The sequence below is a fragment of the Rhinopithecus bieti genome, unplaced genomic scaffold, assembly GCF_001698545.2.
Source record: "Rhinopithecus bieti isolate Rb0 unplaced genomic scaffold, ASM169854v2 scaffold_10354, whole genome shotgun sequence".
In the NCBI taxonomy this organism is placed as follows: domain Eukaryota; kingdom Metazoa; phylum Chordata; class Mammalia; order Primates; family Cercopithecidae; genus Rhinopithecus; species Rhinopithecus bieti.
The window spans coordinates 804,796-823,743 of NW_016806491.1; the positions used below are offsets into that span (position 1 = coordinate 804,796).

The 18,948-nt window shown below is 46.9% G+C and overlaps 2 protein-coding genes across 11 annotated transcripts in view; one reads left to right on the forward strand and one right to left on the reverse strand.

The window, feature by feature from the left end:
- LYRM2 (LYR motif containing 2) overlaps window positions 1–16,749 on the forward strand; it is a 38,563-nt gene extending 21,814 nt beyond the window's left edge. The window contains exon 4 of the transcript XR_001886504.1: window positions 15,263–16,749. The gene's annotated coding sequence lies outside the window, so the exon portion shown is untranslated. The remainder of the gene's footprint in view (window positions 1–15,262) is intronic.
- The window catches only part of ANKRD6 (ankyrin repeat domain 6), a 211,739-nt gene that overhangs the window by 15,414 nt on the left and 177,377 nt on the right, over window positions 1–18,948 (reverse strand). For 8 of the 10 annotated variants that reach the window (XM_017876797.1, XM_017876788.1, XM_017876793.1 and 5 more), the window contains 6 exons: window positions 15,245–15,343; window positions 12,328–12,426; window positions 6,012–6,110; window positions 4,497–4,595; window positions 1,712–1,810; window positions 336–413 (listed from right to left, as the gene is read on the reverse strand). In XM_017876797.1, coding sequence (XP_017732286.1) covers window positions 336–413; window positions 1,712–1,810; window positions 4,497–4,595; window positions 6,012–6,110; window positions 12,328–12,426; window positions 15,245–15,343 — 573 coding nt within the window. The remainder of the gene's footprint in view (window positions 1–335; window positions 414–1,711; window positions 1,811–4,496; window positions 4,596–6,011; window positions 6,111–12,327; window positions 12,427–15,244; window positions 15,344–18,948) is intronic. The other 2 variants (XM_017876796.1, XM_017876798.1) reach the window with 2 other exon arrangements.

Consider the following 18,948-nt stretch of genomic DNA (forward strand, 5'->3'; position numbering starts at 1 on the left):
CATTTGGCCTAAACTCTGCAATCACGGCCCTCTCCTGCAGTGTCTTAAACTGGAACTTCTTCCTTGGCTGAGTATCTGGGAAGTTATGACCCAAGCAGCTGGCTGTGACAATGATCCAGCCATAGGGAGAAGACGAGGCGGCCCAGGCATGAAGAGCTGGACTTGAAGCCTTTGACTCCCGTCATCCTGGGCCCCATGGATACCTACACCTCCACTGCCTGGTTACATTCCCTATTTAAGTTCGTTTGAAGTGGCTTCAGTAGATTGCAACCAGGAGTCCCACCAACTCTGTAGCCCCACATAATCAGTACCATGGAAAGGGCAGTAAATCCTACCTGGGGAGCTTTAGTAAGGAGAAGAGCAACTTCTGGGTTATTGTGGTAGCGTGCAGTCTCCAGCGGAGTCTGGCCTGCCTGAGGAGAGGCAGAGTAGGACAGGTGAGAAAGGGCCCCTGATCCCGCACGCACATTGCCCAGCTGGCACACCTCTGGCCAGGAGCAGGCAGTTCCATGCCCAGTCACACCCAGCACCTACGTGGCAAAACATGGCCACCTATGTGATGTGGCCCTGGTCACCAGCCTCAGACCCTCCAGTGAGGGAGGTGGGTCACATGGGAGGACACACTAAGTAAAATATATGACACCAGAGGGCGAGGGAAGACTGAGGGGGCAAGAAGTGATTTAGGAGGCCAAGGCCTGGGCACCACCCACCAAGGAGTGCTTCGCGGAAAAGAGGGGAGGGAAGGCAGCACTCAGGGAGCATCCAGGGGGAACGTTTCTGTTGGGGAAACACCACAGAGGATCTGAGGCCCTGCCCAGTGATGAATCTCCCCTGGAAAACAGTGGGAAGATACCGGAGGGGCAGATCAGGGCTGGCCAGAGAGATTCAGGAAGTGGAATATGAAAAGCAGTTAACAAGTTATGGACATAATGTAGGTTCTCAGGAGATGAAGCCAAAACCCAGGAGCTGATAGCAAAAGGAAGATCTTCAAGGCGTCATGGAAGAGGTAACTGTGCCCCCATTACTGGTTGTAGAGCTGAGAAGGCAGGAGGAGGAAGACGGGAGCTAGATACAGGAGCCAAGGAAGCTGAAGAGCCTTGTGCCAGCTTCAGCAATCCCAGACCACAACCCTCAAAAACACCTCCACACAGCAGCTATTGCACCCTCCAGGCCCTGCTGAACCATTCAGAAGGACAGAGACCGCAGGGCAGCCTCGAAGAAGAAAGCACACCTGAGCTGGTGCCTGCTCTAGGATCTACAGGACACACAGTGAGAGGGCGAGGGGGAAAGGGAAACAGTGAGGTCAGGAGAAGTGGAAGAGAAAGGAGTTCCTTTAGAATTTTGAAGCTGATTAACCTGAGGGCCATGTGGCCATTTTTCTGAGCACCACATGCATTTACAGCCTGGAACTCACTTTGTAACATCCACTTGTCAGTTTACCTGAACATCCCTGAGTTCTTTTTCATGCCAGGTGGTGCTCACTGCAGTTAGGCAGCTAAAAGCAGGCCCCAAGGCTTGTCAATTCCTGGGACTGCTCAGAGCCCGGGTCCCCTTCAAGTCCACCCCAATGGCCCCAGGGGCTGTGGTTCCAGGAGAGATCCCCCCTCTTCCAGAGTGTGCTGGGCCTGGGGGTCTGCAGGGGTTTAGTACACATCCCAATCTGGAAAGGGGTGGGAACCACTTTAGAAAGCAGTGTTGCAACTCAACTTACATTGTTAACAATGGTCGTATCTGCTCCGGCTTCCAGTAAGATTTTGGCCACCTTCTTGTGATTTAGGGCAGCAGCAACGTGAAGTGCTGTGTCTCCAGCCTGGAATTGATTAGAAGGCCTGCTAAACCTCATCTGCTCATGGCCTACAGCCCCCAGCTTTTCATTACCTGGCCTAGGTGTGGCTCTTCAAAGTCAAACTGAGATTTGCCTGAGACTGAAATGGGGCCCTTTGTTAAAGCGTTATGAGGCTCTACTCAAAGAGATCTTGGAACTAAGTGACCTCGGCACCAATATCACCTTTATTTCTGAGTGGGGACACCTGAAATCACACAGCAGGATTAAACGCAGGGGCAAAGGAATGCTGGCCTGGGGTTGTGGAGAATGATGGGACCCGAAGCCTCACAAAGACAGGAAGACAGGCCTGGGGCAGGCAGGCTAGTCATTCCACTTTTGACCCTGTTCCTTTACCCAGGGAGGTCAGAGATCAGAAAACTGCTTGGTGTCCGAGTGCCAGATTGAGCAGGAGAAGCTGTGAAGACAGCAACTTCTGCAAGCACTGGAGAGGTGACAGGCCAGCCTGCAGCTACAGCAGGAAGATCTGAAGGGGTCACTGGGACTCAATCCATCTGCAGCTCAGGATATAGCTTTGTGCGGGTGGAAACACCAAGAACCAGTGTTCACTCAAGACCAACTGTTGTCTTCATCTTACAGATAGCCTATAAATAAACACTCACATTATCTTTATACAAGAAATATGCTTTCACAAAATCAATTATGAAAGGAGGATAAAGACAACTGTAGCTTAGTGGGCCAATTCCAAATGCAAATGCTGTCATTTCCAAACACAATGATATAAATAAACCAGACAAACATAGGAGAAGTGAAACAATTCATTCTTTCTCCTGTCAAGTGATCAGGCAAAGTGCCTGATACTTTTTTCCTGGGTAGCATGAAAATTCAGCCATCTTTGTGAGGGGTAGGAAATATTTTATTTCATTTCTGAGTCACTTAGCTGTGCGTATTGAAGGGAAGCTCTGCACAGTGCTTTTCCTTGGCTGAATATTGGAATAAGCTTCAGAGCGTTAAAAAATGCTGATGTCTGGGTCCCACTCCCAGATATTCTGAATTCATTGGTCTGCCATGTGGGCTGGGCAGGGGGACTTTTTAAAGCTCTCAGGTGCCGTGACATGCTGCCAAGGTTGAAACGCACTGGTTGGTTGGGGCTATGCGGGGTCATCTGATGACCTAGCACCCCACCGGGGAGGCTGTGGAGTGACAGACTTAGCTACTTGATTAGGTCAGTGGTTCTCAATCCTGGCTGCACACTGAGACAGACAGCTTTTTAAAAATACCATTGCCTGGACCTCATTCCCAAAGGTTCTGGCTCTTTCAAATGGGGTGGGGTCCAGGAACAGTGCTTTTAATTCCCCTGCGGAGTCTCATATGCAGCCAGGGTCAGAAACCACTGTTACATGGTATGTTTAATCTATACCACAATCTAATTTTTTTTTTAGTTCAGATTTATGCACTCCAACAAAGAAAAGCCAAACAATGTACCCACAGGTATCAATAAATACCAAGACAATCTATTTTTCAAATCCAATGACTGCTGGAAATTGTGCACATTTCCAAGGAAGACAATAATATTCACAGCTTTATTTCAAAACATGGCACTCTCTACAGATTATGTGCCCAATTTTATGGAAATGAAAGACTATCAGCTCAAGTGTAAGTAAGTGGCAGTGCAAGGAACAGAACTCAGGGAGTCCTAAGACTTCTCATTCCTATGCTTGCTTGGTGGTGTTTTTTTTTTTTTTTTTTTCCTTTAAAGAGACGGGGTCTTTCTGGCTATCCTGAGCCCAGATTGGTGGGCAACAGAAGTGGCAAGATCATGGCTCACCACAGCTTCAAACTCCTGGGCTCAAACAATCCTCTCGCCTCAGCCTCCTGAGTAGCTGGGACTACAGGCACATGCCACTCTGCCTAATTTTTATTTTTTAAATTAATTAACTTATTATTTATTTGTTTTGAGACAGAGTCTTGCTCTGTTGCCCAGGCTGTAGTACAATGGCATGATCTTGGCTCACTGCAACCTCTGCTTCCTGGGTTCAGGTAATTCTCCTGCCTCAGTTTCCCGAGTAGCTGGGATTACAGGTGCATACCACCACGCCCGGCTAATTTTTGTATTTTTGGTAGAGACAGGGTTTCACCATGTTGGCCAGGCCAGTCTTAAACTCCTGAGCTCGAAGTGATCTGCCCACCTTGGCCTCCCAAAGTGCTGGGATTACAGGCATGAGCTACCATGGCTGGACAAATTTTTTAAAATTGTTTTGTAGAGACAGGGTCTTGCTATGTTGTCCAGGCTGGTCTTGAACTCCTAGCCTCAAGTGATCCTCCTGCCTCGGCTTCCCAAAGTACTGGGATGTGAGCCACTGCACGTGGCCTCCCTTGCTTCTTTACTAAATCACATTCTTCCTTGTGAGTTTTCTTTTTAAAATTATATTATAAAACAAAGCCTGCCCCAGGATCTCCAGAAAATGTTCAATATGCAAATGTGGTGATATGCACAGGAATTATAAGGGCACACTTTCTCTAGGAGGCCAGGTAAGCCAGGGCCGCCAGAACTCAGTGGGACACCCATGCAAAGCCCATTGCTGGCTGAGTCCCAGACAGGTGACATGGCAGCACTTCCCAGCAGCCTCTGCTCCCATTTGCACTAACACACCTGTCCGGTAGCCTTGTGGGAAGCTGTGCTGGCAGCCATGAAGAGGATACATGCACTGACCTGGTTCTTTTCATGGACAGAACAGAAAGCACTGAGGAGGAGCCTAATGATGGACAAGTGATTATAGCGCGCAGCAACGTGCAAACAGGTGTCTCCTGCCTGCGGACAAAAATCAAACTCTAAGCACAATCTGAGCAGTTACAAAACAAAATAGAGACAAGTAGAAAGAAAATGCTATTTAAAAGCTGGCAGACTATCATATGCTCTTTAGGGGATCATAAGCAGCTCTTTTAACATACACTCCATCCCAAGGCTCACCGTCCTTTGCTGCTACAGGCAGCCCTGCCCCCGTTCTGCCTGTGCAGAACAACCACGTGGTCACGGAATCACTGCTTTCATGTTTATGAAACTAGACATCTGCTCCCCATGAGACCTTCACAAGAGCTAAGGGAGGCTTTGCTTACCCAGTGCTTGAGGAGGATCCAGGGACCCTACTCCCTAGTCCAAAAGGTCGGTAGCCCACTGACTTAAGACCAACAGCCCCTCCCAGCACAGATCCCTCACGGATGAAAGGACAGGGCAGCAGGGGGGTTGTCAAATCTTAAGATCACATGTGCCCCCTGAAGTTCAAGGAGTATCCCACTTCAGTTGGACCCCAATATCCTATATGGAGCTATGTAGTGGGGGAGCTGATAAGGAAGCAATCGCTGGGAGCAAAAAAAGGGTATGAAGAAAAACTCAGGGGCAGGATGCTCAGTAAGCACAACAGGCAGAACCCTGTTTCTAGAAAGACAATAAAGAACTGGAGACAAAAAGCTGCCTGCAGTGTTCTCTTGCCGTTTCCATTCTAGCTCTGCCTGGAGAATGCTGGCCACTCGGCATACTTTTCTCCCCTGCATTAAGACGGAACCAAGCTCAAAGCTGAGGTTCAGAGCATTAGATGAGTCTACCCCCAACAGGGAGACCCTCAGCTGAGGACACTTTAGAAAGGAGCCTCAGATTTATTTATTTATTTATTTATTTATTTATTTATTTATTTATTTAGCCAATGTGGCTAAGGCAGGGGATTTATAAAGGAAACACAGTTTCTTTGTGAAGAAGCGATACCCATGTGACCCTTCCAGTCAGCTCATCCCAAGGACGCCTCGGTAATCAACAGGACCTGCTCACTGTAGATGCTGGCCATGGGGCATCAGAGGACCTCCCCTGTAAATGGCACCAGCTCATCTTTGCTGATAATAGTACAACACTCTATGTGGGTAGAGACGTTCTTAAAACATTAACTGGTTTCCTAGTCTGTAATTGGCCAGACACGTGCTGTAAGAAATGATAAACCAAAGATGAGGCATGAAGGGAAAAGGATGGGAGAAAAGCAGTATTTCTAAGTCTTTTGATTCCTCCTCTCATGTGCCTGAATGACCCCTTAGAAAATTGCCAAAAAAAGAACACTTTAGAGATAGTCCCCAAATACTTTTTACATTTTAATTTCTAGATGTTAAGGTTCAAGTATGCTCATGAAGTTATTTTCTGAAGTGACACAAGAAAAAGCGTGAGAATCTGGTTTTGTTCACCCACATTATTTTTGAGGTCCGCGCGGGACCCGGCCAGCAGGAGGATGCGCGTGCTCTGGGAGTGGCTGTTCTGGCAGGCCAGGTGCAGAGCCGTGTTCCCCGCCTTGGAGAGAGGCAGAGAGAAGGAGGACATATTAGCAACATGCTTCCGCACAGACCTGCACGCTTTGCAGAGGGGCAGTACTTATTTGGGGGAAAAGGCAACACTCACATTCTCTGCCTCTTGCCCGATGGTTTCGGTGGGGATGCTTCAGAGGTAAGAACATTTAATTTGGAGTCCAAATGGGCAGAAGAGTCCTATTTGTCATAAAACCTTGGTTCCAAGTCCTGGCTCTGCCACTTACTAGTTAAAAGCCAGTCTCTTCAAATGCTCAAATCTCTTACCTGGGAAATGGAGCATGACCCACATCCTAAAACTATGGGGATTAACTCAGAATGTCTAGGAAGGCGTTTTCTTAACATGCAATGCTGGAAACATGCACAGCACTCAATTCCTGTCAGATGACTTCCTGCCCCACACGAGAAATAGCTGTGGTTACAATCCCTGCCAATGGTGGGCTAAGAAAGGTAAAACTAGCCACTTCCTGGAAGGGCAGGCTAATGCAACTGAGATTTAACTTGTAAGCCCTTCTCAAGTCACCCATTCTTGTATTTTTCTTGAAACATCAAAATTTTAACTATGGACAGCAGGCCCCGCCTTTCAGGTAGTACAGTTGCATCTATCACTTAGGACACAGATTGAGACCCTCTTGCTTTTTGGGTCCCTCTTGTTTTTGAGAGCCTCAACACACCACATCACAATGACAACCAAGGGTCAGAATAAGGTCCATAGCAAAACTGCAGGAAAAAATTGTAGGACATGAACAGAACTTTTGAGCCCATGGGAGTAAGGCACCTGAGGCTGCTGATAACCCCTAGAAAAGTAACAAGAAAACAAGGCTGTGTGACAGGTGACATTGTGTCATCCAAGAGCTTGCAAGCACTCAGGAGGTTAAACACAGAAGTTCTGCGTTGGTTCTGCTGAGCTTAAGTGCTGGGTCAGGCTTGCAGGCACGTGGGCTCAGAGCATTACACTGCCTGCTCATTGCTTCTCCCTCACCTAGTTCACTCCCCTCTGCATCTCACAGTACTGGCTGCCGATACTCCAGGATATTAGATTCCCGATCTTTTAAAAAGAGAAATGAGTTAAAAAACAAACAAACAAACAAAAAGAGGAATACTGGATGCGGCCAGTTTACTTATCCCCCTTCTCTTTACCTTAGCTCCAACCAGCCTGGGTGGACCTTTTGTCTCACTTTTACCTCCAGGCACAGGGAGGATTACAGGCCTGAGGTTCTAGCAGGCTTGCTGGTTCTCAACCTTGACTGCACAATAGAATCACCTGGGGAAGCTTTCAAACCAGCCCTGTGCACAGCCACAACCATTCTAGAGGCTCTGATATAAGTGGCCTTGGGGGTGGGTGTCCAGCATCCCCATTTTAGTACTGAAAGTCCCACATTCTGGGAAACCCCTTAGCCCAGGGCAAACTGGGACAGTCTGTCACCCCAGGACTGGTCTTCAGGGTTTTGAGTTTTTTTTCTTTTTTGTTTGTTTACAGTTCCCCAGGAGGGTCTAACATGCAGCCAGGTGGAGAACCACTGCTAGCTTAGTTCTCAGCAACAAGGGGTCTGCCCAGGTTTTAAAAACCCTACTCTCAAGTTGTCTGCAAGTTATGGGCTTCATGGCAACCATTAAATACGTGCTGAATAAATGAGTGAAATGAAAGAAATCTGAGGCCTCTAGAAATAGATCATACCAAAGCTGACATTGCCAATAAGGAAATATCAATGATGTGGAAAAATATTTGCATCAAGAAAATTAAAAACCATAGGTTTGGATAAACAAATTGTGGTAGATCCACACAATGGAATACTCCTCAGCAATAAAGAGGCGTGAATCATTCCTCCATGTAATGACACGGAGGAATCTCAAAAACATGACGCTGAGTTTAAGAAGCCAAACACAGAAGGCCGCATACTGTATGGTTCCATTTATATATGACCTTTGTGAAAAAGCAAAACAGATCTGTGGTTGCCCGGGGCTGGGAGAGGGTGACTGGGGCCTGCCACCAGAGGGCGCAAAGGAACTTTCTGGGGCAATGGAAGCATTCTATATGTTATGGTGGTGGTGATACAACTGTGTACATTTGTCAAAACTCATAGAACAGCATGACTTCATACCTATATGTCAAAACCTGACATTAGAAAATGTGACCTAGGGTAGATACCTATGTAGTAGGTGTTTTTCCCCACCCTGAGTAGTGGGTACTGATTTCCCAGACAGGAGTTGCTGTATTTGCTGAATAAGAAGGATCTTTCTACAAGCTACAGCTGGTACAAAATGTCCCTCCCTCTGGGACACATGAGTTTCCTGACCTGTCCTTCTGAAGCCATTTTATCTACACAGAAAGAATTTGCGGGTCAGGTGCAGTGGTTCACGCCTGTAATCCATCACCTTGGAAGGCCAAGGTGTGTGGATCACGAGTTCAAGAGATCAAGACCATCCTGGCCAAGATGGTGAAACCTCGTCTCTATCAAAAATACAAAAATTAGCTGGGCATGGTGGTGCGTGCCTGCAGTCTCAGCTACTTGGGAGGCTGAGGCAGGGGAATAGCTTGAACCCGGGAGGCAGAGGCTGCAGTGAGCTGAGATCGCACTCCAGCCTGGCAACAGAGCGAGACTGTCTCAAAAAAAAAAAAAAAAACACACACACACACAAAAACAAAACAAAAAAAACAAAAAACATGATTACAGGCTGGGATCGGTGGCTCACTCCTGTAATCCTAGCACTTTGGGAGGCCGAGGTGAGTGGATCACCTGAGGTCAGGATTTCAAAACCAGTCTGGCCAACGTGGGGAAAACCTGTCTCTACTAAAAATACAAAAATTAGCTGAGCATGACGGCAGGTGCCTGTAATCCCAGCTACTCGGGAGGTTGAGGCAGGAGAATTGCTTGAACCCGGGAGGCAGAGGTTGCAGTGAGCCAAGATCGAGCCATTGCACTCCAGCCTCCAGCCTGGGTGACAAAAGTGAAACTCTTGTCTCAAAAAAAAAAAAAAAAAGAAAAAAAGTGATTACACACTATCAACTCCTGTTCCAAACCATGTGCATTTTGAAGAAATGGGCAGCCACCCGCCTCCTGAGCAGTGAGCAAGGCACTACCGGCGATATTACTGTACGTAGCTTGCTGCTCTCCCTCAAGCTCTTGATCCATGAAGGAACCATGAAAAACATGAACCAGGAAACAACAGCGCAAAGCTGCATGCGGTGCCAAGGGAGAGCTGCAGAAGCAGCCTGGCGGGTCTTCGGGGAGGGAGGGGGCCTGGGGCCAGGTTGGAGGTCTACAGGCAGGAATGATAAGCAGGCCAATGAGTCCCACTCTGAGGGCACAGGAGGCGCTCTAGGGGAGAGGAGCCAGGAGGAGCTCCAGAGGTGGGCTGGGAGAGGCTTATAGACAGTTTCGGGCAGAAGCTTTATGGGAAGGTCGCTGAGCAGAGGAAGAGCAGGATGAAAGGAGGGACTAGACTTGAACCTGCCAATCTGCTTGAGGCTTCTGAAATAATCCAGGGAATGCTTAAGAATGAGCATGGAAAGAGGAACAGGCGTGAGACTTGAAGATGTCCTAAGATGTGATGAGGGGCTGGAGAGGGGAGACGGATGAAAATGAGGAAGGCATGGCTTGCTTAACTATGCTCTCTAATAAACCAATGGAAAGGTAGTGAGAGCCAGGAGATTTCACCAGAGGGCAAAGCCACTGAGGTGGGTTCTCTTGCTCCCACAGAGATTACATGCACAAAGGAGTTTCAGGCTATCATTTCTATTTCCTGCAGCATGCAAGGTCTGGAGAAGTCACTTCATTGACGGGGTATATTTCTATAGGTTGATTTGCCTGGCATTGCTGTTGAAGATCTTGTATGTAGATGTGTGTATGTCAAAAGGTAGAGATACTATGGTTTCAGATTTGACTTGACCATGAAATTGTGTGTGTGTGTGTGTGTGTATAATGTGTGTGCATATATATATATACACACACACACACATATATATAGTGTGTATGTGTGTGTATTAGGGAGGGTACTTACTGCTGCCCATGGTCCCCAGGCTACTGCCACCCAGAACCCCATCCTAGCTCACCTGATTCATTATCCCACCACTATTAGCTGAAGGGGCCACCCTGTGATGTGGCAGTGTATTCTGGGAAATTCTCAGGCCCTTTTAAACCCCTGCTACAGACCCAACCTGGCCATCCAGAGCTCTTCCTCTGCTCAGTGACCTTCCCATAAAGCTCCTGCCCGAAACTGTCTATAAGCCTCTCCCAGGCCACCTCTGGAGCCCCTCCTGGCTCCTTTTCCCTAGAGCGCCTTTTATGACCCATCTTACCTCAACTGCAAATATCTCCAGAGTACTGACAATGCTTATTTTTGAAATAAAATATATCTCTTGGCATGGGCGCGGTGGCTCATGCCTGTAATCCCAGCACTTTGGGAGGCCGAGGCAAGCTGATCACGAGGTCAGGAGTTCGAGACCAGCCTGGCCAACGTGGTGAAACCCTGTCTCTACTAAGAATACAAAAATTATCTGGGTGTGGTGACGCATGCCTATAATCCCAGCTACTCAAGAGGCTGAGGCAGGAGAATCGCTTGAACTCAGGAAGCGGAGGTTGCAATAAGCCGAGACTGCGCCATTGTACTCCAGCCTGGGTGACAGAGCGATATTTTGCCTCAAAAAAAAAAGAAAAAGAAAAAGTCTCTTCTCCCAATTATAAAAGAAATAATAGGTTCATTTTGGAAAATTTGGGAAAGGTACAAAAATAAAAATCAATCTTAGCCTCAATTCCCAGAGACAACCACTGTTAATATTCTGATGATATCCTTCTGTGCTTAAATTTTTAAATACACAAATTTATACTAAGCACTGGGACATGTACTATATATGATCTTATATCTCTTTGTCATGTTCTTTAACAATGGAAAGCATTATCTTCAAAACTATGATTTTTAATATTAATTATATTCCACTGTATGAATGAACCGTAATTCTAAGTCTCCCTCCCCATATTTAAAAAATATAACTACTGCTATCATGAACATCTTTGTCGGTAACATTTTACTGGTTTTACTGCTTTTTCTTTTCCATATTTCATTTCAATAGCGGGTGTTATTACCTTTTCAGGATGGAGTCCAAGAAGGGTAGGTATCAAGTAAAAAGGACCTTTTTTTTTTTTTTTTGAGACAGAGTCTAACTCTGTCACCCAAACTGGAGTACAGCGACACGATCTCAGCTCACTGCAACCTCCACCTACCGGATTCAAGTGATTCTTGTGTCTCAGCCTCCCGAGTAGCTGGGATGACAGGCATGCACCACCACACCCAGCTAATTTTTTGTATTTTTAATAGAAACGGGGTTTTACCACGTTGGCCAGGCTGGTCTTGAATGCCTGATCGCAAGTGATCCGCCTGCCTCAGCCTCCTAAAGGTTTGGGATTACAGGTATAAGCCACTGCACCTGGCCAATAAAGGACCTCCCCCCACCCCCACCCTCCCTGCGACAGTCTCTCACTCTGTGCCCAGGCTGCAGTGCAGTGGTGCGATCTCGGCTCACTGTAACCTCCACCTCCTGGGTTCAAGAGATTCTCCTGCCTCAGCCTCCCAAGTGGCTGGGACTACAGGCATGAGCCACCATTCCCGGATAAGTGTTGTATTTTTATTAGAGATGGGGTTTCACCATGTTGGCCAGGCTGTCTCAAACTCTGGATCTCAGGTGATCCACCCAAAGTGCTGTGATTATAGGCATGAACCACCATGCTCGGCCAAAAAAGGACCATTTTTAAGGCTCCTGATTTGTTTTGGCAAATTGTCTCCCAAAGATGGCTGCTCATATCACACTTTCCAAGCAGCATCTAGGGGAGCCCACTTTACTAATTTTTAGTATTAGCATTTTAAAGTTCTTTTGCTGGTATTTTTTAATGTCAACTCCATTGCTGTATTTTTTGAATACAAAAAAAAAATATGGGACAGTAATCGCATGTAGATTCCCAGCAGCCGTCAGGGCACTCTCACATGAGCAGGGTTTTGGCGCTGTTGGTGGGCTTGCTCCTGACCTGGAATATCAATCAGCTTCTAGCCTTTTCTGCAAATAAAACTTCTGGGTCGAATGGACCTTCAGGTTCCTCGTGCCCCTTTGGGCTCTCACTCTTCTCACTGGAAGAAGGCTCTCACAGGGGGAGAAACCCACAGCTATCCTCACCTGTGAATGAGGCATTCTAGCACCTGCCAGGCCTCACCTTGTTCTTGGCAAGCACGTTGGCTCCTGCTTTAACGAGCAGCTTGGCTGACTGGCTGAAACCATGCCAGGATGCTTCATGCAAGGCTGTATTCCCATCCTAAAAAAGACACACAGGTGGGAAAGGCACATTACCCAAGATCTAATTCTTCTCATTATGATCAATACATCACAGTGGATTTTTACAGAACACCAGAGGGCCTTTCTCAATTGGACTTTTTCATCTGAGCCACAGACTACAGAAGATGATTTGAATGGTCAGTTTCTCCATTATCCCAGAAATGATACATAATAAGAACCATTCTAGATGCACAGAAATGAATCCACGACAAACCATGGATGATTGTTCATAAAGCATTAGGGGTTAAGTCTCTCTAGTAATCCCAGTTGAGAAAGGCTCCAGGCCCCATCCATAGCTCTCATTTAACAGAAAGCATCATCGGGATGGCATGCCATCTATTTCTTCCCACCTCTACCACCCTTAGAGTCTGCTCTGCTCCTGGCATCAGAGAGAACCCTGCAACGCTCAGCTTCGTAAGATGCAGGGGCCTGATAGATTGCCCAACCTTTTTTCACTGAAACTTAATCTCACCCACCTTAATTCAAAAGCCTCAGGGCCCCAAACAAATAATGCACAGGGACTGAGGAAACAGTGATTTGGAAATAAACCAGTATCCTCAATGTGTGGCTTTTATTTTTTGAGACAGTCTCGTTCTGTCACCTAGAGTGGAGTGCAGTGGTGCGATCTCGGCTCACTGCCACCTCTGCCTCTGGAGTTCAAGCGATTCTCCTGCCTTAGCCTCCCAAGTAGCTGGAATTACAGGCATGCACCACTAAGCCTTGCTAATTTTTATATTTTTAGTAGAGACAGGGTTTTACCATGTTGGCTAGGCTGGTCTTGAACTCCTGACCTCAAGTGATCCACTTGGTTTCCCACAGTGCTGGGATTACAGGCGTGAGCCACCGCACCTGGCCTAATGTGTGCCTTTTACATAAAAATCATTTAATGGACATAGCTCATATTTGCTTAGCTTACTATTTTACACAAGTATCATTAAGTGCAATGAATTGAGTGGGGTGGGGGCGGGAAGGCAGGAGTTCCAGGGAGGAAAGGTGCAGGGCAATCAGCAGGGGTCAGCGCAGGTGCATTCTCCAATTACATCCAGGCTCTGGCTTCAGCTTTAACTCAACCACATCCATGCCCCTGGAAACAGCTAAAAGTAAAGGGCTAACACAGGTGACATCCACAAGGGAAAGTCTAGGGTCTCAAAGGCCAGGGGATGGGGTGGTTGCTGGGAACTGTATTGGCGATGTGTGGATTGACTGGATTGGCAGTGGGACTGACTGTAGAAGGAGGAAGCCAAAGGAAAGGGGGGAATGCAGGGGGCAGGGGGCACAGGGTATGGGGCTTCTGGGTGCTGGCAATGAGTTGCTTCTTGAGCTGGGTGCTCACACAGGTGTGTTCTGCTAGTGAAATTCAACAAGCTGCACCTTATTTGTCCACTTTTCTGTATGTATATTATACTTTAATGAAAAGTTATTTTTAAAAAGTAAAGCAGAGTTCTTCCCAGCATGGCCTCTTATGGCCTCTTAAAAAAAAAAAGTAAGCAGAGGCTGAATTGTACTTAATTGTGAAGTTTTGTGTTTTAAGATTGTTTGAAAATTTAAAAACATTAGGTTAATATGTAAGAAGTCATTAGGATGCCTTAAAGAATCAATTTTGCTTTTTTCTTTTTTTTTGAGATGAAGTTTCCCTCTTGTTGCCCAAGCTGGAGTGCAATGGCATGATCTTGGCTCACTGCAACCTCCACCTCCAGGATTCAAGTGGTTCTCCTGCCTCAGCCTCCCAATTAGCTGGGTTTACAGGTGTGTGCCACCACGCCTGGCTAATTTTTTGTATTTTTAGTAGAAACAGGGTTTTACCACGTTAGCCAGGCTGTTCTCGAACTCCTGACCTCAGGTGATCTGCCTGCCTTGGCCTCCCAAAGTGCTGGGATTACAGGCGTGAGTCACTGTGCCTGGCCAATTTTTGCTATCTGTCTTGTTTATTTATTTATTATTTATTTAGAGACAAGGTCTCACTCTGTCGTCCAGGCTGGAATGCAGTAAAGTGATCATGGCTCACTGCAGCTTCAACTTCCTGGGCTCAGCAATCCTCCCATCTGAGATTCCTGAGTAGCTGGGACTACAGGTGTGCACTACCACGCCTTGCTAATATATATTTTTTTAATTTTTAAATTATTTGTGGAGACAGTGGTTATGTTGACTAGGCTGGTCTTGAAGTCCTGGCCTCAAGCAATCCTCCCACCTTAGCCTCCCAAAGTGCTAGGATTACAGCCATGAGCCACTGTGTTTGGCCCAATTGAGCTTACTTTTTTTTCCTGCAATACAGTTTAAAGAGATTAACTTGCTCACTTATCTAAGAAAGTAAAGAGAAAGTCTGGGGGCACATCCCTTGCCCCCACCGCCACCCAGGCCTACACAGGTCCTTATTTCTAGATTTTTTTCTTTACCATTTAAGATTTATGTGGTTGTCACTGATGCCATAGAACAAGGAAAAAGATTTTTAAAAAATACAATTGGCAGCTGGGCACAGTGGCTCATGCCAGCACTTTGGGAGGATGAGGTGGGAGGAGCGCTTGAGCCCAGAAGTTCCAGGTGAAGTGAGCTATGATCATGCCATTGCACTCCAGTCTGGGCAACAGAGTGAGACCCTCTCTCAAAAAAAAAAAAATTACAATTGGCTGGGATACTGTTTCAAAGGAATTTTGGGCTGATTTAATCATGTTAAATCATAAGTGGTAAGACAAGAATTATAATATCTTGAGGACTCAAAAGTTTCCAGAGTGGGCTCCTCCAGCTCCCTCGAGCCACTAGCTTCCCTCGCCTTGAGGAGTAAGCAAGCTGTGTCCACTCACCTTGTCTTGTCTGTCCAGGGCACACCCCTCGTGGATGAGTGCCGTGATGATCTCTGTGTTCCCGACCACTGTGGCCCGGTGCAAGGCGGTCTGGTCCCCCTGCAAAATGACACAAAGGCAGGAACAGCAGTCAACTCCCCTGCACCCCCTGCTTGCACTACTCACTTGACACTTGGACACAAGGGCCCCTCCCATCCCCACACAGAGCAGAGTGGTTATTCGCAGAAGGGCTTGGTTACCACAGGCAAGGCGGGCTTTGTGGTCTTGTTAGTAGACAATGCACGCTGGCAGAGCAGTTTGGTCCATAAACTAAGAGGGGGACCTTAAGCCAATAGCAAGAATATCCCTCGGCCACAAAGGCAACCTCAGAATGAGGGTCAGGCTCTCTCCTGCCATCCAGGGGACGTGACTATCACAGGTGTGAAGAGTGGGTGTGAGGGCAGGTGTGTGCTATGCAATTAAAGCAGCAATGCCTGCCAAGTTCCCAGTTTGCAGGGGGACCACTGCCAGTTAGCAGCACTCATGATTTGATGGCAGGTGAGTCATTTGTTCATTGACTTGTACTAGTCAAGAGCAATGCAGGGGTTTGCCCTATTTCATCTGAGGACTCCAGGGACTGCAGCTATCACTGCATATTTCTAAGAAGCCTCTTCAGAGATTTCATGACAACATCCTCACTGATTTATGCTGCACTCTGAGCCCTTTTCTCTGTGATCAGATTCCTGGGATTGCCGGCCGTTGTTCTCCTTTAGGCACCAAAGGGAACTTGACTCTTCCCAATTGCAGTTGAGTGAAGGATGAAACACTCCCAGAGGTAAGTAGGTCAAGACTGTAACAGGAGAGTTCTGAAGTCTCTAAGAGCACCCTTTATCTCTGACAGGTCCTCAGGAAGCTAAGTTGAGGTAAACCAAGCTGAGCCTGTGGTCCAGCCTTGAAAGGGAGGATGGGTGGGCAGTGAGGAAATGCTCTGGTGGAAAGCAATGAGCACGAGACAAGGGGTCATTAGGCCTGGGCTGTGCACGGCTTGCTAGAAGCCTGTCTCCCTGCTGGACCTCAGGTGCGTCACCCTGGATGATCCCCAGGGTCCCTCCGTTCCCTTCTTGGATACTATGATTTGGTTGGTCAGAGTTTTGTGAAGTTTCCTGGCAGAGCACCAGAGGGGCAAAGGAAACATTCTGGGGCGTCCCTGGTGCTTGGCCCAAGAGAGGACAGAGGTCATCACAAGATAAAACAGATTTTTTAAAAGAAGGATGCACTGCTACCTATTAACAACCTTAACGAAATACTGGTTTTACTTATTAAACTCCCCGGATCTATAACAAAGGACAATGCACACTAAAAACATGCAATCTGTAACAAAGTTCTAAAGATAGATGGTGGTGATGGTTGCACAACAATGTGAGTGTAATTAATGCCACTGAACCGTATACGTAAATATGTTCAGATGGTAAATTTAATGCCATGTATATTTTATTACAATAAAAAATCCTAGTTAAAACTCAAAATTGCTTTCTTAAAATTAAAAAAGTCTCCCTTTAAAATCCATGAGAGGATTTTCTCTTTTAACTTTTCTTTTATACTTTTAATATTTTCCAGCTTTTATATTTAACACAGATAACTTTTAGCATCAGGAAAAACCAATATTTATTAGAAGTCTGAGCAGAAACAATACCCCAGTAACAGGACTGTCCCTGTCACACACTCTTCCCACTGTTCATTTGTGGAAGGTAAGGAATTTCTGCAGTGAGGGGGTCAGGACACTGAGGACAGGTTACTGTCCTCAGCACTGCCACCACCGACCCTCACCCTTCAGCATCCTAAACTATTATTCCCGTTATCAGTTAGGCTCAGGCTGGTTTTCTTCTCATCCACCTTCCCAGACCCTTTATTCAAAGAGAACCCTTGCTGTGGTTAAAAGAAGAATGCGGCCGCTGGGTCAGTGGCTGCAGGAGGTAGGCTGTGCCATTTGTGCTATCTACCTCAGACCTATTACAAATAGTTCTAGACAAGGAAACTTGTAATCTTATGAGATACTGCCCAAGTCTCAACTTGTTGTTTTTGTTTTGAGACAGAGTCGCACCGTCGCCCAGGCTGGAGTGCAGTGGCGCCATCTTGGCTCATTGCAACCTCTGCCTCCCAGGTTCAAGCAATTCTTCTGCCTCAGCCTCCAGAGTAGCTGGGATTACAGACACTTGCCACCATGCCTAATTGTTTTTGTATTTTTAGTAGAGATGAGGTTTCACCATGTTGGCCAGGCTGGACTTGAACTCCTGGCCTCAAGTGATCTGCCCACCTCGGCCTCCCAAAGTGTTGGGATCATAGGCGTGAGCCACTGTGCCTAGCCCCAAGTCTCAACTTTTTAAAATTTCCATAAGATTTCCAAGACTTCCCATTTCCCTATCAGAAAGGTGATGGAGTTTCCCAAAATAGGCCTCTGGTGCAATTGATGATTACTGACCTGCTAAGAAAGACGGTGCGCTTCTTAGCAAGAACCATGCGATTGCAGCTCACGCTTTCAGGGTAGTACTGACTTGGTTAGATTTCCACTTCTTACAGGCTTTTAAATATAACCACAAACTACCTACATTCTAGTGCTCTTTGGACCAATACAAACAACCTTTTTCCAGGACAAAACTTACCACTCTGTATTGTTCATAAAGTGTGAGCAACAAGCCCTGAGCATATGAGTCATGTTAGCCACTCTTGCTGTACAAATTACTTCACGAAGGGCCTTTACTGGATGACAGGGCACAGACTAACCTAAGCCTTGGTTTAGGTCAAATGTTTTTATCATGTTTCACAAGCTACCCTCTAAATTATGAGTTGAGGCACCTTTGGAGCCAGAATGGCACCGAAGTATTTATCACTTGCTTTCATCATCAATCTACTCTTTTTGCTGCCTTTGAGAAAATTTTCCTTTGTGAAACTCTAGCTCAATGCAAGCAACTCAATCTAACTTTCAGTTCAGACCTTACGAGGAAATTACCAGACTAGCAAGACTCAAGGAGATCTAATGACTTGTGTGAGGTTGCGGAGAGAACACAAATTGTACTAAGCTGCTGGCACAGGTCCTGCACACCCCTTCCTCTTTTGGAAGGACACCAGACCTTTTGGCTGTCCTGCCTGTCTCCAGGCCATAGCTCCCCCTCCCGCCGTCCTCTCAGACAGAGACCTCACTGAGAGCCCAGGTCAGATAAACACCGCTGTCAGGCCAGGCTCGGTCGGACTCTTCCTACCCAAAGTGGCTATCCTTGGCCAGACTGCTACTGTGCTGACACTAGCTGGAATGGTTCTGGAGGACTGAGCAATGGCCTTCTCAGGCTTTGAAAAACCCGCCCTTCTCAAGTCACCAAGATGAGAATTAAAGGCTCTGAGATGAGGGACATGAAACATGTAAACAATGGTTGCCTTGGGGGGGCGGAGCAAGATGGCCAAATAGGAACAGCTCCAGTCTCCAACTCCCAGCGCGAGCGACACAGAAGACTGGTGATTTCTGCATTTTCAACTGAGGTACTGGGGTCATCTCACTAGGGAGTGCTGGACAATCAGTGCTGGTCAGTTGCCGCACCCCGACCAGCGAGAACTGAAGCAGGGCGAGGCATCGCCTCACCTGGGAAGTGCAAGGGGGAAGGGAATCCCTTTTCCTAGCCAGGGGAACTGAGACACACAACACCTGGAAAATCGGGTAACTCCCACCCCAATAC